Source organism: Perca flavescens, chromosome 16, assembly GCF_004354835.1.
Source record: "Perca flavescens isolate YP-PL-M2 chromosome 16, PFLA_1.0, whole genome shotgun sequence".
In the NCBI taxonomy this organism is placed as follows: domain Eukaryota; kingdom Metazoa; phylum Chordata; class Actinopteri; order Perciformes; family Percidae; genus Perca; species Perca flavescens.
In genome coordinates, this window is record NC_041346.1 from 16,335,993 (window position 1) to 16,360,511 (window position 24,519).

Consider the following 24,519-nt stretch of genomic DNA (forward strand, 5'->3'; position numbering starts at 1 on the left):
CATATGATCCCATAATACTCTCATGTCGGCTGCTTTCACCAGACATCTTCCGGGTCGACAGAGAGTTCGCCTAGGTGCTGAGCAGAGCCAGGACTATTTTGCAAAGGTCAGTCGAGTTGTCTGCCGCTAACCTTCCCACTCTCACTTTTCAGCGTGCATTTGTTTCCGTTTGCATTTCTGTGCTTGTGTAGGGGGCTTTTTGAGTCATACTTCGCCTTCATGCACGAGACAGATGTGTATTAGCTGCCAGCTAAAGTTAGCTTAAATGTTAGCTTTCGAGCCCTGCTACATTTCCCAGACAAAAACTGTCTGGGTAATAGTCTGTTTATAAACGTCACCGAGCACCTATTGGGTCATAGACGTTAAAGATGCGTTAGCCAGATGTTTATGAAAGCAGTTCAGTCCTGACCCAGGTTCAATCCATTTAGGACAAATCAACAAGCGTTTGCAATATGATGCCGTGTTCATCCATTTTCATGAGCTAACTTGATAGTGTTGGCAAAATCTGTGTAATTCATATTTTTAGACCGCGATACCTTTTTGGTGATGTGGCAGTTTCAGTTTTTTTCTGACATGAAATAAGAGCCCTGAACACAACACTCACAGCTGCTTGTTTTTCTTTTAGTCTCTTTAAAATAGTTTATTATAGTCTTAATAATTGGTAAATCGTTCCTATAATTTATCAAGCAAAAAAAAAAAATGTTTGTTTTGATTTGCTGCTTAATTTTTTATGATTTTAAATTAAATATATTTGGGTTTGGGTTTCTCTGTTTGGCAATACAAGTTATTTTAAGACATCAACTTGGACCCACTTTCACTATTTTCTGACAGAGATGACATAATTGACAACCTACTTTGAAACTTTCAAAATGCTTACAGAGGATTAGATTCATTGCTAGGTTCATTGCTTTGAAATGATAGCGGCCTATACTTTGCACTTAGAAAGTGTAATACTGATTCGATGCAGTGATTTATTGATCCTTTGACTCATCTATTAACATTCTACCAAGTAGGTCAGTTCTGCCACTAAGGCTCCATTAGCGGCGTTAGTCGGACACAGTTGATTCACATACTTTTTATAAGATTTTATTGTGCCTTCCAGGGCTGCAATTGACAATTATCTTTTAACACCAATTGATTAGATCAATTAATTTAATCACCATTTCAGCTCTAGTTTCAGCACTAATGAGGAGTGGTGTTTATTATTTTCAGTTTTAAGTTGGGTTTCCTCTGTTTTTGACCTTTTAACTAACATGGCCTCTTTACTCTGCACTGTTCTAATTTAAACCCTAACCAGTCTATCCCAGTTCCATTGCTTGCCTTTAAAGTAAACACGCTGTCCCTCATGCTGTTAACTGCCTCAGAGTCATTCAGTAGGCTGCAATTGAAAGAAGGCTGTTCGTCATTATGTTAATGTACAGGTGTGTAAATTACACATTTTTTATCCTTGAAAATGGGACAAAATTGCACATATTCCTGCATTGGAGCAAATGCCATGGCCGGATTCATAATGTGTTTCCAACAGCCAGAAATGTGTGGATTTTGGTAAATGCATGTAGCAAAGTATGTGACCTGTTGCATGAACATAGGTCATAAATGTGTGTTTACACAAGGGCACAAGGGGACACTGTAGGACATATTTCTGTGGAACTTGTGTGCACAGCTTATAGTACATACTTTTTCAAATGTGAGAGTATTTGCAATTGAACTGCAAACTGACAATGATGGATAGAGATATTTTCCCTCTCTTTCACACAATTTCATCCTCCTGTTATTCCTCTTTACCTATAATCTCCTCCCCTTTCTGTCTGCCGGTGCCCTTATCTTTCACCTGTCTCTTTCCCAGGAGGGGTGCTGTCTGCCCTGTTGAGCTCCTCCTGGTGTGTGAGTGTCGGGTGTGTGTGCACCATGGCAAGCCTCCTACGTGTTGTGGCAGCCACCTGCTCGGCCCCTTTGTTCAGCGGTGTTTCCTGTGTGAAGCTGCAGAGCGGCGGTGCTGTCAAATCATCAGGCCTTCGCTTTTTCAGGACCCACCAAGCTCTCGGACGATGTGCCAGTCCAGGTAACGCACGATGCACACACACTGTGATTTGACATGGACGACGTAATAGAACCATTTACAGAAACCATCTAATGCTACATCTGCAAATAATTTTACATTTTGTTTACCAATGGTAGAGTAACATCATTACAATTAAGACAATTCCTGAAAACTGAGATTTCTTTCAATAGAAAGCAACACAGTATTGTTGCAAAGATCTCCACTGATGTTACATGATCTTGCAATCTCTACAGTGTGACAAATGGTCAATAACAACATAGATGTTATATGTACAACATACGTAGAAAGGATAGAGGTTCTGATGGAGCATTTCAATCTTTTCCAGCTGTCGTTGAGCAAATAAAACAGTTTGAAACTTAAATATTCTGATAGTCTGCCAAGTTTTGGACTTTTGATTTATTGGCAACATGCATGCCTTGGTTGGCAAACTATAACCTAATAAGATTAGCATCAACTCTAGATGAAAAGCTGCCCTATATAAGTGATCAGTATGATACTGTAGACTGGAAATTAGTTAAAATTTTCCTTTTTTGATTGCTCACCTGGCTGTTAAGTTAGTAGCTCTTAAGTGACTACTTTCATTGTTTAAGTTTTTACTTAATACTGTACTGTATGTGCTACATGTGATTGGCAACAGTTTTGATAAGAAAGTAATCCTTAATCATCAAAAATGCAAAATATTCTCTGTTTCCAGCTTCTCAATTGTGAAGATTCACAAATTTTCTCAGTTTTGTTTCATTGTACAATTAATCTCTTTTGGGGTTTTTGACTGTTGATCGGAGAAAGCAAGCAATTTGATTATGTCACCTTGGGCTCTGGGAGTAGTTTCAGCAATTACTAGTGGCTTATTGGCTAACATGATATATTTTCCATAGTAACTAAAAGGGGATGATGGCACCAATAAGTATAAAAAGTATAAAAATGTAGTGTACTTCTTTCTAACTTTCGAGAGAAAATGCTCAGGTACAAAATTGGGTATGTGTGAGTAGTTACATAACCACATATCCCATGACTTAGCTCCTTTTTTATATGCATGGCTGATATGTCACACCAGCAGAGGTCAATGCTATAGCCTTGTCTATTCAAGGTAGTGTTTATATAAAAGTAAATGAGATCATAAAGGGATGGTTTATTTCATGGACACCAGGCACATTGGACTCTAAATTTAACACACTTTAACCCAGCTGTTGAAGGTTTAGATCCATGGTTTACTACTACTACTACTACTATTACTACTGAGCCACATTAAAGCAATGTCACCTGTAGCTTCTGTGTGCATTCTCATGTACTTGTGTATCAGGTGCAACATGGTGGCAGGTGGCAACATTCTCATTACATGAACAATGACAGAGCTTAGAAATTCAGCATTAGAGTGGACAGACACGTATGCTCATTCATACCATTGTGCTTCGTTGGCCTTGGCAACTGGGGACACAAATCTGTCACTGTCATTTTTGCATGCTTATTGCTTTTTAATTCCTTCTTCATTGTAATTGTGTTGAAGAAGGTAAGCCCCTGTTTAGGCCCAGTAGAGGTACAGTAAAACAAACCAAACAGAGGACATCTGCATTCACTTTCAGCCTCAATGTCACATTAATGATGCTGCAACCCTGTGTGTGTGTGTGTGTGTGTGTGTGTGTGTGTGTGTGTGTGTGTGTGTGTGTGTGTGTGTGTGTGTGTGTGTGTGTGTGTGTGTGTGTGTGTGTGTGTGTGTGTGTGTGTGAATAATAACCGTGTGCAAACATTGAATTTCCCCTCTGGGATTAGTAAAGCATGTCTTCTATAAAAAAAAGATACAATGATTATGACAAAGACACTGAACTATTATTATTTTCAGCCAGTACAATGTGTGTCGTTTTTAGTATTCAGGTCTACAGTAGTGTCCAAGCGACAGGCAGGTCACATGTTGTTTCAGCTCCTATGGAAAATTCCACTGCAGCTCTTTCCGTCAGTCTCCTTGTCTATACATAAACACTGGAGGCTGCCTCTCCTCTCACCCTGCTGTGGTGACCCGTCCTCTAGTAACCTTTGTTTAGCAAAAAGGTTAAACACAAGACAGCCAAAACACTGGTTGCCAGCTATTTGATTATTACATTTCTATAAACCAAGAGTCACCAAGTTTGTCCCATTTGTTTTTGCAAACAAACTCAGCACTCAGGTAGCAATCAGTTGAAGATATACACACATTGTAATGGTAAAACAAATACCTAAAATGAAATCCACAATGTACCTTAAGGGCCATGGACACAATGTGATTCTCAAACTGATTCTCACTATGCACACCCCCACTAATGCACAGTTGGTGCCCTGTTTTCGGTTCAAATGCCTGGAAAAACACACAGATCTAGGTAGGTAGCATCTGCTAACCAAGAAGTATAATTACTGTATTTATGTCATAACACTAGTCCCTCAAACAAACATCTCCAGCACATCTAAGCTGGCAGTGCTCGCAAGATTGAGAATGGCAGTAACAGTTTGTTCATAAAGCAGTCTCACATGGACACACTGCCTCAGTCTATAGTACTGTATGTCTATAGGCTCCCTAGAGGTCAGAGCATAAGCATGTCTATTTCTAAGTGTGGTGTGTTCCCCTCCTCTCAGAGCATGTAAGCTAATACTTGTGTGCCCAGAATAGACACTGCCAGCTGTTTCTGGCACTAGCTAAACTGCAGGAATGTGGGCATGAACCAGGTTACAAGCACCCTTAAACACCCACCTACACATACATGAACCCAGCTCACACAGACATGAAGCACCTGCAACCAGCTGGTACTGGCTTACACGTGACAAGCTGGCCGTGGGGCTCTAGAGATCGCAATGCCAGTCAAACATTTGTCAAGACTGTGTTATCTTAAAAACAGGCCTATAGGATGGATTGCCATTACATTTTGTACAGAGACATTTATGGCCCCCAAATGATAAATGCCCCTAACTAATACAACTGTAGACTCTTACTGTTGTTGCTGGACAATTACCTTGTCTGTCTGCCTACAAAGGCCATTGCACATACAGTACCCAGTCCTTGAAGCTGCAGAGGTATCTGCCTGAGAGTATTTTGTGCTGTTGAGATGTTCATAATTAGCTATTTTCTCAAATGATCTCCTATTTCTTAAATTATGAACTCCGTCTTGTGAAAGAGAAAAGCTGCAATAGTTGCAATGATCTATTAAATCATCAAAATAACTATAAAGTATCCTGTTTATTGTTTGTGTATCTGTTTTGGAAGGTTTTGAAGAAATGAATGGCGATAACAGCTGTCACTTAAATCATATGCTCCTGTACTGTTTCTCTTTACCTCTGCAGGTATTGCCTACAAACAACTCACAGTCGGTGTACCCAAAGAAATCTTCCAGAATGAACGTCGTGTGGCGCTTTCTCCAACTGGTGTCCAGGCGCTCATCAAACAGGGCTTCAACGTCGTCGTGGAGTCTGGAGCCGGAGAGCCTTCCAAGTTTCCTGATGAACAGTACACTCAGGCCGGAGCAACAATTAAAGACATTAAAGATGTCTTGGCATCTGATGTGCTGGTTAAGGTAGGATTTAAGTGTGTTAGAGAGAGAGAGAGAGAGAGAGAGAGAGGAGAGAGGGAGAGAGGGGAGAGAGAGGGAGAGAGGAGAGAGAGAGAGAGAGAGAGAGAGAGAGAGAGAGAGAGAGAGAGAGAGAGAGAGAGAGAGAGAGAGAGAGAGAGAGAGAGAGAGAGAGAGAGAGAGAGAGAGAGAGAGAGAGAGAGGTAAGGGTTAGTGGATTTACTGCAGATAGATTCATGCATAATCTGCATTGGATGTCCTTTCACACTCTCTGCTTTACATTTACAGCTTTTAATGTGTTTTAATTTTTTAAACAATATCTCTGCTCTCCAGGTTCGTGCTCCCGTTTTCAACCCTGACTTGGGTGTCCATGAGGTGGAGATGATGAAGGACGCCGCCACTTTAATCAGCTTCATCTACCCAGCTCAGAACCCCGAGCTGATGGACATGTTGTCCCAGAAGAAGGCCACCGTCCTGGCTATGGACCAGGTGCCCCGAGTCACCATCGCCCAGGGTTTCGATGCACTGAGTTCCATGGCAAACATCGCAGGGTATGTACACAGTGCCTTCAAGAGGGATCGTGTCTACTTGAATGACTCACTGATTTGATTTTCTACCTAAGATAGATACTGCACTTTTATTTGTGTTCAAATATTAACAATCATATCTTAAAGCTTTAGGGCATAACTTTTTGATATTAATGAACGTCCATTACATTCAGGCCATTGCCAAATGAGTTGCTACAAAGCTAATCAAGACTATCAGCTCCAGACAACTCTCTCTGTATTTCTCAGTATGGCTATGTTAAGAACATTGTGTCATCCGGTGACTTTCCCTCGCAGAAACTCGAGTGAAGATAATGTCCATCATGTTTTTTTAATCCTCCGTGTCCCCCGTTGCTACTAACAACAACAACAACAACGACAACAACACTGTCGGCGCGTCCACATGATACAAGCCTTACGTGATCGCGCACGCGCCGACAGTGTTGTTGTCATTACTTAGAATTCCTCATGGGGGAGACAGAAACTGCGCGCTAAAGCTTTAATTAGACATGTTTAAACATGTACAGTTCATACATTTAGATTCATATTGCTTGATGTTTTACTTGCATTTTCTGTGTTCCTCTCCGTCATTTTAGATACAAGGCAGTTGTGCTGGCAGCAAACAACTTTGGTCGCTTTTTCACTGGACAAATCACAGCAGCTGGGAAAGTGCCACCTGCAAAGGTGTGTAATATGAGTGTGTGTTTCTTTAGTTAGCATTTCTTTTATTGGCAAATAATAGAAGTGTTATTGTACTGTAAGGGTGAATGTGTCTGCCATTTTTAACATGCTAAATCACTTTACCGGCCATCCCAAACTATGTCATGAATGTGAATAGGTTCTGATCATTGGAGGTGGTGTGGCTGGGTTGGCAGCAGCTGGTTCGGCCAGGGCCATGGGAGCCATTGTCAGAGGATTTGATACCAGGTGTGTTTTTAATATTGTACTGTGTGTCTGAATTGCAAAAGGCTTTCAAAGATTTTATTTGAGCACAAGTGCTTGAAGTAAATTATATGATTGTCTTGTTCACCTGCTAATCTGATCAGATTTGTTAAATCAGATTGGATTGACATCTGCAATGGCAGCATGTGCATGTGCATGTAATCATAGCAAACCCTCTTAATTAAAAGCCTTTAAAGAAACTAATCAAGACAATCACGTTAAAGTGTTTTGGTACAATGTTTGTAATGAAAGAGTGACAACAATATTGCATAATTTCCACATGATTTGATTGCTATAGATTATATTACTTAAAATTCCAGTCCTGGGGCAGCAGACTTACGTTGTTTTAATAAAGAAGTCTGTCAATTTTTCGATCAGCAACCGTGGTCTTTGTATGTCTATTTGTGCGGTTTTAAGGACAAACAATGTTACTCCTGCATTACCAGTCATGCAGAGATATTTTCCTTATGCCTGACTAAGAAATAACCTATCCCCCCCCCTCTCCCAGAGCTGCAGCTTTGGAGCAGTTTAAATCTCTGGGCGCAGAGCCGCTGGAGGTGGACTTTAAGGAGTCAGGAGAGGGTCAGGGAGGCTATGCCAAGGAAATGTCAAAGGAATTCATAGAGGCAGAGATGAAGCTGTTTGCCAAACAGTGTCAGGAGGTGGACATTGTCATCACCACTGCTCTTATCCCAGGTATGCACTGAAGCACAGACTCGTACACAGCGTAAAGCTGACTGCAAATGTAAAAAGTGAAGGACACAATACAGAGGAAAACAAACGGAAGGACGGGGGAATATCTGGAATATTACAGAATGTGAGACATGTATTCTGGGCATGTAGTCAGAGAATTTAGAAATAAAAAGCATCAGTCACGGAATATTGACCATTAAAAATAACTTTACCAGAAAAATATTTTACAACAGTTTCACATTTGTTCCATTACTCTGGTGTTTTCGGTCGTTTTTGTAGATTGTACGGCCATGTATCCACAGGAGCTGTAGTGAATAAGTTTCACCTATTGGGGAAAGTATGTATAATGCCTTGATGTCTGTGTTTCCATTGTAACATTGCAGGTAAGCGTGCACCCATCCTGATCACCAAACCAATGGTAGAGAGCATGAAAGATGGGTCAGTGGTGGTGGACTTGGCTGCTGAAGCTGGAGGAAACATTGAGACCACAGTACCTGGAGAGCTGTCAGTACACAAGGTGCGCACATACACCCATACCAAAAAGACCAAGCAGTGTTTCCACTAGAATTGTACAAGCCTGGCGGGTTTGTACAAAAATAACGCCAAATCATTGTGTTACCCCTATATTCGTACTGCAGCGTTGCACTGCCGTGAGTCCATGAACGAGACAACTGTTTGTGGTTAGTTTCCGTCTGTAACAGCAGGATAGTCGAGTGTGTTATCTATTTATTTCTGTCTAAACTGCTAAATCAGTTGCTGGTAGCCTACCGGTTACAAACAGGCGAGGCAACGTTAGTGAATGACACGCTAAAGTCCTGACAGACTCAATATTTGGTTTAAACTGATCAGTGATGATGTTGGGCCCTAATTGGTCTCTGTGATGTTTGCTGGAAGCGATGTTATGTAGCGTGAGCACTGCACTGCATTTAAAAAAAAAAAAAAAAAAAAAAAAAAAAAAAAAGCCTTTTAAATGCTACATTGCTTGTAAGGAAATAATGTGAATAACATTTGAACCCGCTTTAAAAGTGACATAGTGTCTTTTTAAATAAGTGCTCTGCGGTGGATTCAATTCATGCCGATGGGAAAAGTGGTTCATGCGGATTTCGAAAAGTAACTGATACATATTTAAAGAAACTTTAAAGTCTTAAATTTGCTGTGGTGATAGCAAAACCCTAACCTGACTCCGCCAGATGGATTGCTTCGCATTTGCTCGGCATATCCATCTGGGAACTTTCCGTTGGAGAACTTTTGGGAAGGGGCGGAATACTGGTTATTTGATTGGATGAACCATCTGTCTATCACCTATGTTGGTGATAGACGGGCCAAATCAACCAATCAGATCCACGAAGCCTATGAAAATACAACCACAAGCCCGCCCCTGCTGCTGCAGGCAAAGCATAGCTCGTAAATTCAGCATGCAAGCAACATGTCGGTAAAGGATATTTGCCGTTTGTGTAACGAGAATTTAGGAATAAAAGGCACCATTTCAGGTTCCCGGACCATATTCCAAAAGAAGGATCCAAGAGAAAAAAAGCATTAGCGAGCGGCTAACAGAATTAGGGCTACCGCTGGCTGATAATACTGGTTAGCTGATTGGATATACCATTGGTCTATCACCACCTAACCCACCTCAAAACCAACGCTGATTGGCCCGGTCGTTTGGCTAACGGTTCCAAATTTTCTCTGCCTCAAGATGCCAGACTGATCTGCGAGTGGAAAACTGGAGCTCGCAAGATCAGGACGGTCTCACGAGGCTAGCAAAACCCACCCTCCAGGCTAAAGCAGTCCACCTATGGGAAACACTGCCAAGGTTTTTTAGTTTATGTTGATTGTCTTTTATTTATTTATATATATATATATATATATATAATAAATAATCTAATATAATATAATTTTTTTCTTTAGGGAGTGACCCATATCGGCTACACAGACCTGCCAAGCCGTTTGCCGACACAGTCCAGCACTCTGTACTCCAACAACATTACTAAGTTGATGCGGGCAATCAGCCCAGACAAGGACAACTTTTACTTCAATGTGAAGGAAGTGTTTGACTACGGGACCATGGATCATGTCGTAAGGGGATCTGTTGTCATGCAGGTATGACATCCAGTGTGGCCAGCAGCCGAACAAACATGCATGTATGTCTAAAACTGAGATATCGCACATATTTCTCAGGTGATACACAGCACAGACAAAAATCTGAGGATCCTTGCAGTCATTAAGAAAATCATTCAAAATGTCCCGCAGGTCCTTTTCACTGTCACTAGATGTCACCCTAAGAACACACAATCTTTTCTTCTTACACTTTCTATTCAGAGCACCTTTAGAGTTGCCAACAGAGTGTTCTCCCAATAAACATAAACCTTTTAATCCATGTTTGAGTATTAACAGTGAAGAATATGGCATCAATAATAATGATGATAACAAATATACCAGAAGCCATAGCAAATATACCTTTGATACCTCTAATATAAAATTTCATTGTGCTTCTTACATACTCCTTACTTTAGATTTATTGTTGCAATTATTTAGTTAGTCAATTAGAAATGGGTTCTTGATAATTTGACTCAAATGTTCCTAATATTGTAACAATTTAAATTTAGCAGTAAATTACTACTAATAAGTTAAACTAGTAAATACTACTACTACTCTTCAGTACTGCTCTAACATATAGCATAACATATATAATTTAATTATCGCTTATAATAAATCTTTGATTTGTTTTTAATGACTTAATTATGAGTTCATCTGTCCAACTGTGAGTCTTGTTACTCCAAAACAAAAATATCTCCAAACAAGTATTTGTCAGTTTATTACAATTAAAAGCTTGCTATGTGTCACCAATTAAAAACATTTTTCAAATGTAAAATGTCCCGGTCAACAGTTCTGCAAATTTAAGGGATTTGTATCAAAATGTTTGTTTTTGTTTTATGTGTTAATGTAAAAAAAAAAAGTGGATATCAGTACCAACCTTTCTTCAATAAAGGTGGACCCACATCATTTACAGTATATGTCTATATCATAGATCATTGTTATATTTTGGAGAGATTATCTTTACTGTAGTCTATATCCATGACATTCCACTTCCGGGATTGCTCCTGTGCTGCAGGAAATTCCGCCGGATGCATGTCTTTTCGCCGATGTCCGTTTCCTTCCTTTGTGTGGGGATTTTAAACTCCGGTGGTTTTATGAGGACTAGGGTTAACTGCTACTCAGATCTCTGCAGGGTAAATTGAGAAAGCTAGCTAGACTGTCTGTCCAATTTGAGTTTTCTGTTGCACGACTAAAACAACTTTTGAACGTACACACGTCCCACCAAAACAAGTTCCTTCCCGAGGCTATTTTGCAGCGTCTCCATGCGGAGCTTAGCGCCACCCATGATGATTGGGGTTTAAAGAAATGCCAATAAACCAGAGCAGGTTTTTCTCCCATCCCGGAATGCTGTGTACACCGTGGACTAGCCACACTATCCTCCGCAGCGAGTGGAGGAAGGTCTGGCAATGCAAGACTGTCTTTGCTGTAATAAATCTAAGGCCAGCTGTGTTTATTATTTTGGTGCAAACTAATATATTTCCATAATTTGACCCATATCTGATCGCTATAATGGTCCCACATCTTATAAATGATGCTGAAATGCAGATATTACTTACTGTGCTTACTGATCATTAGTTTGCTTGCTTTGATCTTGACAGCATTGTCTAATGTTTCACAGATTTACGAATGCAACAGAGGACATTGTACACCATCAGGTGATGAGATCAGGGAATAAAGTGCAGACAAGGCGAGCCATTAATATAGTGGTTAGGAAAGATTGATTGAGCTTTCTGTTTGTTCTTTTCCCCCCTCTTTCTCCCTTTAACATCATACTATTCTCTGTCTAATTATTGTCACCTCCAGAATGGACAGAACCTGTTCCCTGCTCCCCAGCCTAACAATGTGCCCACTGCAGCTCCTCCTAAACCCAAGTCTGTCCAGGAATTGCAGAAAGAGAAGGCTTCACAAATCTCCCCCTTCAGGGCTACACTTACTACTGCTGGCATGTACACTGGAGGTTAGTTGAATGTGCCATTACATTTAGATTTTCTAAGAAGTGGAGAAATCAGGAAGCTGCTATATCTGAGACCTTTGCTCATCTACAAGTTGTATTCTTGTTTATTGTCTACAATGGGTCTTAAGGGAGGTTGCGGTCCACCAGAAGGTGACGCACAGGCTAATAATTGACTTTTAAGGTTACTGCTGGAATGTGCACAGGAGGTGAGAAGTGACACACACAGACACCCTGTTAGTGTCAGGAAGTGTGCATTGTAAAAAATAGTGTCACGCTGAGTGTGTGTTTGAAGTAGTGCTATAGCAAGTTGTTCCCATGGTGCCACACAGCGCTCTATGTAAGTGCACCACATGCAGTTAATGCGGTTCACACATTGTTTAGGTCCTCGACACCACCACCACACAGCTGCTGGTGTTAGCTGTCAGAGTGAGAACTTGCTTCGTGCTGCTTACATTTTTTATTAGCGTGGCATGTAATGTTTTTTTTTTTTAGTTTTGCTCTCGTGGATATTGATAACTTATTTTGTTACACCAGACACTGGTGACATGTAACAGACTAATTGCTCTTTGACTGATAATTATATCTTTCTGTTGAAGTAACAGGAAATAAGGACATCATGGGTGGTCAAGTGCCTACCACATCTTGCAGTCAAAGAAAATGTGGTTATAGTTGGGGAAATAATCTATATCCAATTAAACTGCTACTGTTAGACCAAAGGGGTTGAAAGATGCTAACAGGGAAGGAAAGGGAGAAAAAAACACATTTCTGCTACATAAAAATAAGACTTTTTTTTTTTTTTTTTTTTTTTTAAATCTGACTTTCTAGTTTGGGCTCTTTTTTTGTGAAGTATTGGATAGTTTTCTATCTTCTCTTTGGGCTTACGCTGCATGGATATATATACAACCTGGGACACAGGCTTGAAAGTGGAAATTACCTTTGTGTTATGGGGTAATAAGCTAAAAAGTTTGGGGACCACTGTACTGGAATAACTATTTCTAGTTCAAAATATACTGTACACTAAGTATCTCAATTGCTTTTAAATTATATAAAAAATAAATAAATCTTCCCCCATATATACAAGCACTCAAGTTTTTACAGTAGGTCTTTTTCTTTAACAGGCGCTGCCACCCTGCTGGGTCTGGGTCTGTCAGCTCCCAACGCTGCCTTCACTCAGATCGTCACCACCTTCGGTCTGGCTGGCATTGTGGGATACCACACAGTGTGGGGAGTCACTCCTGCTCTGCACTCCCCACTCATGTCTGTCACCAACGCTATATCAGGTTAGTTGTGTTTCTTTTACAATCAACTTTCTGTAAAATGCAATCCCGTACACAGCCACTGCTTGCCAGACACAAGGTAGGGCTAAACAATATGATCTGTGATCTATAGATCAGGTGTCCAAACTTCATAGCAATACATGGGATGTGGAATATTTTTCAATACATCAGTACTTGGAGATGCCTTTGTCATGTTTGCTTACATTTATATATATTCATCTGGATTAATTACAATATGACCAGTTTAACTTTCCGGACTTTAGATAGATTTGGACTATTTTTAATTGCAAACTTTGATATGAGTAAATTTAGATTAATAACAACATATTAGAGCATCAATTTCCTCATAGACACTAACACTTTTATTAAATTCAGTAAGCTGGAGGTAATAGAGGAAAATGTAACTTTATTGTTATTATAATTTACTACCAGAGTAGAAAAATGTCTTTAAAAACAGCGCAACATGAAACATGCAGAATAAATTTGGTAACAACACCATTAAATCTAACACGTAGTACACTAGTAAAAAATATATGAATAAAATATGTCAAACAAAGCATAAAACATTTAAACATAAAATAAAGACCTAGCTAGATGAATGTCACATATCGGTCCAGCAAGTCTCTGCAGCCACGCTGAGTCCAAAAAAAACACTCACATAAGGACACAAAGACTGTGTCCTTATTGTTGGCTGCTGCTTAACACAGTGGGGTTAAGAGGTTAGAGAGCTAAGTGCATGTGTGTGTTCTTGTGGCTTTGATCACTCTTAAGACCCACACTGGGGTAGGAAGTAACACACAGTCGGTGATCTTTGAGGGTCAGGGCAGTCCTTAACTCATGCACACACACCTATACCCTGTTTTCACATTACCATCTTCACACAATCTAACTTGTTCCTCTGGGTCTGTGCCCTTTTACAATCTGCCCTGTTATATCTTCTTAAAGTTCATTTTCTGTCAAATTCCATCAAAAATTTGTGATTTCTTTAATGGTGTTCATGAGATCATCACTGATTATCAGTAGAATATGAGATCACGAATGAAAGAAATGAATACATGTTAAAGTTAATTTGAAGGTTTTCCTTTCTTCCTTTTCTCCCATTTGAGGTAATTTATCTTCATATTTAGCATTACTTAAATACTTTTTTTTTCTGTCACTGACTAACTGTGGTTATGGAAACAGTGACACCAATGGAACACTGTTGTTGTGCCAGGCATCGTAAAGACAGAGACGCACACACGCACACACTCTTGCAGACATTAGGGAATCATAATGGTATTTAGTGAGGTTATATTCTATTCTTCATAGGGAGATTATAGTGTTACAACCAGTAGTGACTCTGACTGGTGGGTCATCTAAAATTCTTCAGACACTGGTCTCATATCCAGTGGCTCATTGAGGCAGATCTTTATATCTGGTGTCTGTAGAAATGCTTTAATCTACTTTAGAGCACTGATTCACTGTCCCACTCTGCCTGTAGCCTGGTAGCTGATGTTTGTCACACACCTACACCTACAGGACGTTGGCCCACCCAGCATCACTATGTGTGTATGTGTCATAGTTGTCGTGTGCGTCTGTCCACTGATGCCTATTGGCTTTCTTTCTGGCTAATCTGTTAGTTGTGGTGGCCAGGCTTGCCTTTGATCTCCGCCTAAATGGTGTAACTGTACCTTTTTCTTTTTTCTTTTCTTTTTTTTGATCAAGTAGCTCAAGAAAAATAAGGTGTGCCGAATTGAGATGGCTATAGCTGTTATTTCATTGTGTCAGATACATATTTATTCTACATTTACAGTAGGGAAATATAGGTATCAGACTCTGTATCAGATACACCCAATATTAAAGACTCAGAGTAATCCAAAAATGGGCGAAGAGGTATAGCGTGGATTAAGAACGAATTAAGCCTACAGTATCCTGTTGACGGAAGCCACCTGTCACTCAGAGTGACACGCCCTTAATTATACATAACTTCAAGCCTTGATATAATTTAAACGGTGAGTTATAAAAAAATTTACCCCGTACTATTGTCATGAACGGGGAAATTAGCTATAGACACCAAAACCGTTTTTTTGTACCAGACTGTAAACCTGTTTAATTCTGCTGTAAAGTTTGGACATTTTAATGTGGGGCTCTACGGGAATTGACTCCCTTTTAGAGCCAGCCCCAAGTGGCCATTCAAGGAAGAGATGTCAGGACATGGAGGGCATTTGTAGATGTTTCAAAATGTTTTAAATGCACTTACACACAGGTTGTTCATTACTAAAAACGGCATAAATGACAATAGGAGGTGAGAAGCGGAGCAACACAGCTAGTGAATACTGCAAAATGCGTGTATTTGAGCATACAGAACAAGATTGCAAATGGGATGGGAGCTGTGTAAGAGTACATTTGTACATGTGAGTTAACCTTACCGACACTAGCATCTGTGCCAACTTGGTAATAAGAGAAAAACATAATTATTATTAGCCTGTGGAGAAAATTGATGATCAGTGGCATCATGACACACTTTCAGGTTTCAGGTTTCTTTGCGACTTTGTTAGAGTAAAAAAGGAGACTAGCGAGAAGGTTAAACTTCTCATTTGCCTCATTTAAAATTCAAACTAACACTACTAACTTCAAGCACAAACATGCACGCATACACACTCTCTACCTGCTAGTCAGCCTAAATTGTACTCAAACACAATTCCGTGTGAATGCAGGCTCCCGGGGTGCTGTGTGTTGCATCTTACTGCCTGTAAGTCATTACAGGGCTGATGTTATCAAGGTTTCCTGAGCCTCTTTTGGTAAACACACACACTCCCTCTCTTTCTCGCTCCTTCTCCTTTTATCTCCAAATCTTCCCTATTTCTGTCTTTTTCCAATGTGGGAAGTAGACTGAGTTTAAGAAGACAACTATAAAAACAAATGTCTATAGATGTTAAACAATAATGTTAAGATGGACTTTTTTTTTATGACTGAATTAATGTTAATGTTTTTTTTAACATCTTCACCAAATGTTGCAATGTCCTGTATAATCAAAGTGGAGGTTCATGAATACTAAAATATCCTTGTTCTGCAGGTCTGACGGCTGTGGGTGGTCTGTCCCTGATGGGAGGTGGCTACACCCCAACAACTACTGCTGAGACACTGGCTGTGCTGGCTGCCTTCATCTCCTCGGTCAACATTGCTGGTGAGTCACCCGCACATAGACACCTCACAGTGATCCCTGCCAGTTACAGCAATATTTAGCCAATAAAGTACCAACTTAGGCTGAAGATTAAAGTGTTTTATATTGATTGTACAATAACATGCTTTCGAACCAAGTTTTGCAGCTGCCCTCTGTACCCACCTGCTCAGTCCAGAGTCGGTGGCTCTGGTTTGGACCACACACATTCATTCTTGCTATTACCCTTAATAATTCCCATTATAATGACAGTGTTCCTGAAGTCATTATACTACTCATCATTCTCTAATAGGCCTGGGAAACAGAGTGTTCCTCCAGGGCTGAGGCATGGACTTTAATTTCTCCTGTTAGCTCACAGCTAGACACCAGGGGAGACTTTGATGCAACTCAATGAATAGTTAACTTGCATAATGGATCAGTTCAGCCTCTTTGTTAAAATCCATAGATGCTTCTTTAAGTTCTATGTGTGGGCACCACAAGGTCTCTTAAGTTCAAGGCAAGGCTGTGAATCCTGCCACAAATGTAGGGCCCTCTAGGCTCTGTGGCATTACTGTTCAAACCACTTATTAGTCTTTTAGATTTCCCTTAACCAAAGCATGCTAAAATACCACAACCTTTATAGACATACCTAGTTTAATTTAATTTTTGATCTTCTACATGGGTTCCTTTCCACACGCACATTTCTAAGCGGTTTACCACATTGCCCATAAACCCCCGGGAACAGAAAAAAACATTCCATGGAAAGGGACGAAACACAATGGTGAAATTTAGCTCCAATAAAACAGACCCTGACATTTTTGAGTCTGTGTGTCTGTTTTTTAGGAACAGGTCCCTGACCGTAGCTTCTTGTTCCCTTTGTGTCTCCGCAACCGTAAGATGTGGGAATGCATGGAAAACACCCGGGTCTGTTGTATATCTTGAGCTTATTATGTTCACTTTCTCACAATCCAAATTTTAATCTGCGCTATCAGATTCCATATTGTCCTGTTATTGCCTAGGCCGTCAGCGTTATCAATAAAACTCTGATTTAAACTGATTTTATAAGTGGCTTCAAATAAAATAACATCCATGCTAGAAAAGGACAAGCTGTAAGTCTTTTCTTGAAAGGTTTTGACTGCAATAATGGATGACTAGGGATTTCAGGGGCACATGATAGGATCTGTACTCAACATACAGAAGACTAATATAGCAGCAAACAAATATTTGCTATATACAGTAAAGATATAGTCGAGTAATGGCGTCCTAAGCAGAGAATGAAGTCAAGCTACTGTATGTGTTGTAATCCGAGTTTCTCTGTTCTTTGGTTTGGAAGCCGGTCCAGCCGGGCGTGAGTGCCTTGTGCATCGGTATCAAACGCAGAGTGCCGTGACAAAACTTTTGTATTTCACAAATTGGGGAACAGTCTGTGAGAGTGTGTGGAGGCATACCCCGCCCACTTTTCTTTTCGGTATTTCAAGTACAGCTCCTTTAAGTTTTTGGCAATGTTAGTTTTCCGGACTGAAATATCTCAATAATTGGATGGATTGCCTTGAAAGGTCATTCGTGGCTCCCAGTGGATGAGTCCTAATTACTTTGATGATCCCCTGATTTAAACTCTAGTGCCACCATGAGGTCGACATTAGTGGTTTTGAGGTAGATGTCTCAACAACAAAATTAATTGCCATTTAAAATTGTTACATTCATGGACCCCTAAGGCAGAATTTTAATCACTTTGGCCGATGCTATGACATTTCCATTCTGTGTATAAAACCCCCCAAATAATCAAAAGAAATGAGTGGATAATGGCTTTGCATTGTTGAAATACATGAACATTCCTCCATGTTAATATATTGACTCAGATTGGTCAGCAATAATATTAGTCCGATTCTGTTGCATGTTTTAACTAGGACAGTCTACGACTAAAATTACTGGTAAGAAACAGGTGCTAGCCTCTGATTCACCCTTGTACGTATGGACGTGCGCGTGTGTGTGCGCGTTACTACAATCATGCCACAGGGAAAAAAGGCAGACATACACATGGAAATGTGATCTCCTGCTGTAAAGCAGTGAGACACCGTCTGGTCCCAGTTTGACACTTTTGAGGTTTTCTACTTGAAATATTTACACTGACATAAAGTAGACTCATTAAATTCCTAACATTGGTTATTGGGCTTGGCAACCATTTTTAGCTATTGGCTTTAAAACACCTGCTGTCTAAAAATAAGTATTTTTTTCATGTACTTCAGGAGCCTCCACTTCCTGCCTTTTACATCCCTGCATCAACACCTCGTACTCTTTTTGTTTTTGCACCTTTTTTATCATTTAAAGGTTTTTCTTAAATATTACTACTCCTTTTTGTAAAGCAGCCTTTAAATCTGATTTTGTGCCACTGTAAGTACAGGAGTATTTATTTTCTCTGTGTCTCACCCAGGTGGTTTCCTGGTGACTAAGAAGATGTTGGACATGTTTAAGCGTCCCACTGATCCTCCAGAGCATAACTACCTTTATCTGCTTCCTGGTGGTGTCTTTGTCGGTGGCTACGCTGCTGCTCTGCAGTCTGGATACAACATTGAACAGGTGTGAGAGGATGTTTATGCCATGCCTCCTGTGTTTTCCCAGATGTAGTACAGGACATTCCAAGTAAATCATTTGTCCCCATTTCTCATCTATGACCCCCTTTTTCTTTTCTCTGTCTCTTCCTCTCACCAGATGATGTATTTGGGCTCAGGTCTGTGCTGTGTTGGTGCCCTGGCTGGCCTTTCCAACCAGTCCACCGCTCGTCTGGGTAACGCTTTGGGTATGATGGGAGTCGCGGGGGGGATTGTTGCCACTCTGGGTGCCCTCAAACCAAGTCCTGAGCTCCTGGCACAGATGAGTGCAGCCATGGCTGTAGGTGGTACTGCTGGTGAGTCTGTGGGCATTTATGTCAAAAAAAGGAGAGGGCAGACTTGCAGATACTGGGCTCTAATACTTGCAGAATTGTGTTGCAGCAGATTGCGTGTGTGTGTGTGCGTGCATGCATGTATTCCAAGCTTGGCTAGATGAAGCCGCAGGTGTGCAGAGCTCAGTGATGTTTACACCAAACACAACATGACTAACTCCCCTCCAGACTCAAGAGGTCTGTCGAAATGGTCAGCAGCATGTATTACTCACTTTATCTCGCTCATTCAGGACAGTTTGATCATTTAAATGCTAAATGTTCCAGTAACAATGCAGAACCTTAAATGAAAACTATCCACACAGACAGTAATGCTTGTTGCCAGATACAGCAACATATTGCAAGGCTTCCTGCAGGACACGCACACACACAAACATGGAATTTCCCCGAACAGGCCTCATCAGCAACACCTGGCTCCTCAGATGGACCCACTTCCCAGCAATCCTCTGAGTGTCTGTGCACGTGCTTGTGATTTGCATGTTATTAGTGTGTGGGTCTTTCAGGGCCGATGCACTTTATTTATTTGTTCTCTCTCGCTCTCTCTCTCTCTCTCTCTCTCTCTCTCTCTCTCCCCTACCTCCCTCTCCCTCCCTCCCTTTAGGCCTGGCCATTGCTAAGAAGATCCAGATCACCGACCTGCCCCAGCTGGTGGCTGCCTTCCACAGCTTGGTGGGGCTGGCTGCCGTGCTTACCTGTGTGGCCGAATACATGATCGAGTACCCACACTTCGCCACAGACCCTGCGGCCAACCTCACTAAGATAGTCGCGTACCTCGGCACCTTCATCGGTGGAGTCACTTTCAGTGGCTCTTTGGTGGCATATGGCAAACTGCAAGGTGAGAGAAGCGTGTATATACTTATTATTCCCTGCAGAGCAAACATGTACACTTCCAGTATGCTGATGCACAGACAAAACATACCGTATATACCTGAATATAAGACGACCCCCCATTTTCCAGACTTATTTTTTGGGAAAAAAGAGATTTTTGTGGGAAAAAAAATCTAGTTTTCAACAGAAAGTAATTTTATTGGGAAATTCTAGTGATAATTCATTGGAAAAAACATTTTAACACCATTCATTAAATATTTTGATTAATTTGTCACAAAATAAAGTGCACTCATGTCAATGAGTTCAGAAATGAATGAATGAGTGACAAAAATGAATAACCTTTTCACAAAAATGCAATAATTATGAAGGCCTATGTATGTATGTAATTGTGGTACTGTGAAGATATAGAAAATAACCATCTGATTTTAATCAAACATATCTGACATTAAAGTCTTGAAACAAACCAAACTGTGGGGTTGCAATAAGAACAGCAGTGCAAATAGGCCTTTATGCTGCACATTAAACTAGGCCTATACCTCACAGAGATCCCCTGCCTCGCTATGCTCGCTCTCATTGTCATCACTATCATGATGCTCCACGAGCCCCTCCCACAGAATGTCATCCTCGCTCCCATCAATGGCATTTGATATGCAGCATTTCTTAAATCCATGAATGATGCTCTCCTGGCTTATGGCATCCCATGCTTGGAGGATCCAAGTACAGAGCAGATGCACTGCTGGCTTCTGAAGTTTTCCAGTAGGCGTCAGTGAGTGATCGCCTGACAGGAGCCACTCAGTGTACCTCTTGCGCAGATTATCCTTGAATGGCTTGTTGACGACTACATCCAATACCTGTAGCTGGCTTGTCATCCCCCCCGGTATGATCACTAGATTGCCGTTCATTTTCAGCAACTGAGTTTTGACGGGCTCCGTCAAGTGTCCGCGGAATGCATCCAAAACTAGCATATTTCTCTTCTTATAAAGTGCACCGCGGCGCCTGACCCACACTACCTTGAGCCAGTCCACTACCAGGTCAGTGTCCATCCAGCCCTTTTCCTGGGCATGTACGATAATGCCAGCTGGCATCGTCTCCTTCGGCATAGTCTTGCGTTTCAAAATCACATACGGGGGAAGTTTGGTCCCATCAGCGAGACACGCCAACATTACAGTGATTCGTTTTTTTTCATTTCCAGTAGATTGCACAATAACTGATTTGTCCCCTTTCTTGGCAACAGTGACAGATGTTGGCATGTCAAAAAACACTGGTGTTTGGTCAGCATTCCCTATCTGATCCAGGGGTATGAGTGAGTTTTCCTCAGTTTAAGCACATGTCGCTGAAAAGACAGCAACTTCTCCTCGAAGTCTGAAGGCAGGCGCTGAGCCAGACTCGTGCTACGACGCAGTGTCAGCCCTTTGCGCCGCATCATTCGTGTACACCAACCAGTGCTAGCTTTGAATTAATTTGTCGGTATGTTCAGCTCCTTGGCTAACTCCAGAGCCCTCAGCCGAATGATTTCTCTTGTGATTGGCATCGCATCCCAACGTTTTTCTATCACATATTCATAGATTCTGTCATCAAGTTCTGCAAACTTGCCACTTTGAGGTCCACAGAAAGCTTTCCTTTGGCTGTTGGTATTTTTTAGTCGTTCTTTTTGTGCTCGCCACCTCCGAACGTTGCATTCTGTGACTCCAAATTTTTTGGCAGCTTTGCAATTATTAGATTGATCAATGTCCGTCCACTAGGGACATTGAGAATTAGCTCTGGCTAAAATGTTGTAGTATGTAACATGAGCTTATGTAACATACTTGTCCCTATTCAAATAAACTTAAAAGTAAAAAGTAAAAGTAAAGTAGATGATTCCGCCTCGTTCACAACCATCAGTTTAAAGTTGGCGTCATAACTGTTTCGGACGTGTTGGTTTATTTGACCAACTTTTGAAGCGCTTTTCTCAAGATAATCTCTTGACCTCTCCATGGCGGCACTTTATTTTTTATTTAATTCATAACACTGTCACTACCGGTAATTACATAGCCTATCGTGTTGGCGCCCTCTACTGTTTCCCCTGCTTTCTACCTTTCCCCCCGTGATTTTGTATATATCGCGAATATAAGACGACCCCCCATTTTTCAGCCTATTTTTAGGACAAAAACCTTGTCTTATATTCGGGTATATACGGTAATGCCTATTAATTGCATTAATGCTATTATCGTGTTATAAAGCACATTCATCAAACAGTTGATGACTATCTTCGCTTAAGATCGGCCTTACAATGTTATGGAGTGCCATGGGGAAGGCACACCCAGTCATTAAATGGTTCTTTGATTTTCCTGTGAGAGGATTAGTGTCCAAGATTTATGCCAAACTGATGCAAGTATCCATAGAACTCCCAATAGTAAAGAAATGGGAACAAGAGTTGAGCCCTGAGGGGAACGCAATTAACTGAGAGACAGTTTGGGACAACGTTTTCCATTGTTCCAAGAACCCAAATCACCATTATATCCACTTCAACATATGTCATAGGATAGGATAGGATATTGGACTCCTCAGAAGAGATACGTCTCTAAAGTCAGTAGTCAGTCAGTATTGCACGTTCTGTCAACCTGAACAAACTGTAACTTTCCTGTATATGGTCTGGGAGTGTGAACCGGTGCATGAGTTCTGGAATAAAACAACATCAATAATATCTGATGTGATAGGATGTCAAATTCCTACTGACCCAATTGTTTTGTTACTTAAAGACGACTCTAAATTACACTTGCTTGGGAGACCGAGGAAAATTTGAGCTCTCTACAGCAAGGATTAACAAAGCCAGATCATCAACTATCAGCCTATGGTAAAGCGTAGCAGCACAAATATCAGACTTAATGACCTCAACCCCACAAGAACTAGAGGAGAGTCTCTAGGCAAGGTGTGGTTTCTGTTTGTTTTGTTTAACTCGAGACCGCAGAGGATGGGAGATGGGAGAGGGGTTTTGTTCTTGTTCAATTTGTGTTGATCTGTTCTGTGCACCATCTGCTATTATCTGTAACATGGTGTGAAATTTGTTTTATATGTCTGAAGGTGCCAATAAAAAAAGTTGATTACAAAAAACCAAACAGTTGATGACGCAGCTAGACAAGGAGAAGGCCTAAACTGCACATTGAATGTAGCCAATTATGTGTTTGGTATTTGACACTTTATAGGGCTTACCTTGGAAAAAACCTTTGTTGGGAATTGGCCCTGGCTCCCAAAATGTCTTTCTCTCTTCTTCTCTTTATTATATTTGTTTTTTTGAAAACCACAGCAGTTTTCTTAAGGTGAGCTGTAGTTCATTTTGCACTTTAATATGTAGGCGTAATAATATGAACATATTGCATTTATTTATGTGAATGAACTTCACTCAAAACAGGATTAATAGTATATTCCCTATATGTCAGCTTGGCCGTTATCAACAAAAGAAGGTCTGATGCTTCATGCCCACTGCTGCCTGCTGTGAAGGGAAAAGAGAAGTTCATTGGGTTGATGTGCTGGCACCAGTCCTAGCAGCCACACTGTAATTTCCATGTTGACTGCAAGTGTTTCATGAGGGCAAATTATGCATGAACATGACATTCAGTTAATGACAAGTCTCAAGTGGTGGCTGCTGAAGGATAAATCTAATGCTATACAAGCTGTTTTCCGCTGTTGTATGTATTTATCAATCAGCTGTGAAATTGTTTTAGAAAGGCATAAATCAAAAGTGTTTACGGGCAATTTTTAGGGGTGTTTGTATTAAATATGTTCTCTCCCTCCCTCTTCTCTCCATGCAGGTATTCTGAACAGTGCACCCCTGATGCTCCCTGCTCGTCACGCTCTGAACGGCACTCTTATGGCCGGCAGTATTGGTGGAATGATTCCCTTCATGCTGGATCCCAGTTACACTACAGGCCTCACCTGTCTGGGATCGGTCTCTGCTCTCTCCGCTGTCATGGTATGACGCGTATGACTTAAGTATTGCAGATTGGAATTTTCTGACATGCTGACAGAAAGGGTTAAAAAAAACAAAAAAACAAAAAAAAAACATGCTGCTCGAAGTGAGACTATGATGTAATATCTGAGGAAAAAGTAAGCAACAAAAAAAAAGAAAGTAAAATAACAGGCTTCTTGCACAGGTAATAGTAGCTGTCCAGACATTTAGTCAGCATTGAGCAGAGAGCTGTTAATAGTCTGGCAGCCATAGTGGCAAACAGGCTTGACTTTGTAAAACTGACAGGTTCCTGCTTGTGTTCGACTCATTATATTGGTCTCCACCATTGTTAAGTCTTGCTTAACTTTTGAAAAAGTGTCACATTTCCTTGACTTTCATGTCAAGGAAATTCAAAAAGGAAATTGTATCAAAATATCTTAACTCTGCGTGTACAGTAGCAGTCAAATAGCTCCCAATCATGTCATAAAACTTATCTGCAAGCACTCGAACACACTCAAAATAATGCTCAAATACACTGACGGATTGAAGATTAAAGTTATTATTATTGTTATTATTATTATTATTATCATTATTA

At 40.7% G+C, this 24,519-nt stretch overlaps 1 protein-coding gene across 1 annotated transcript in view; it reads left to right on the forward strand.

The window, feature by feature from the left end:
* nnt (nicotinamide nucleotide transhydrogenase) overlaps nt 1-24,519 on the forward strand; it is a 39,055-nt gene continuing 14,536 nt past the window's right edge. The window contains exons 1-16 of the mRNA XM_028601960.1: nt 1-106; nt 1,847-2,062; nt 5,366-5,595; nt 5,923-6,140; nt 6,731-6,818; nt 6,973-7,061; nt 7,585-7,772; nt 8,153-8,286; nt 9,675-9,866; nt 11,667-11,820; nt 12,936-13,097; nt 16,150-16,260; nt 18,665-18,810; nt 18,943-19,138; nt 19,773-20,006; nt 23,788-23,948. Coding sequence (XP_028457761.1) covers nt 1,909-2,062; nt 5,366-5,595; nt 5,923-6,140; nt 6,731-6,818; nt 6,973-7,061; nt 7,585-7,772; nt 8,153-8,286; nt 9,675-9,866; nt 11,667-11,820; nt 12,936-13,097; nt 16,150-16,260; nt 18,665-18,810; nt 18,943-19,138; nt 19,773-20,006; nt 23,788-23,948 — 2,457 coding nt within the window. The 5' untranslated portion in view covers nt 1-106; nt 1,847-1,908. The remainder of the gene's footprint in view (nt 107-1,846; nt 2,063-5,365; nt 5,596-5,922; nt 6,141-6,730; nt 6,819-6,972; nt 7,062-7,584; nt 7,773-8,152; nt 8,287-9,674; nt 9,867-11,666; nt 11,821-12,935; nt 13,098-16,149; nt 16,261-18,664; nt 18,811-18,942; nt 19,139-19,772; nt 20,007-23,787; nt 23,949-24,519) is intronic.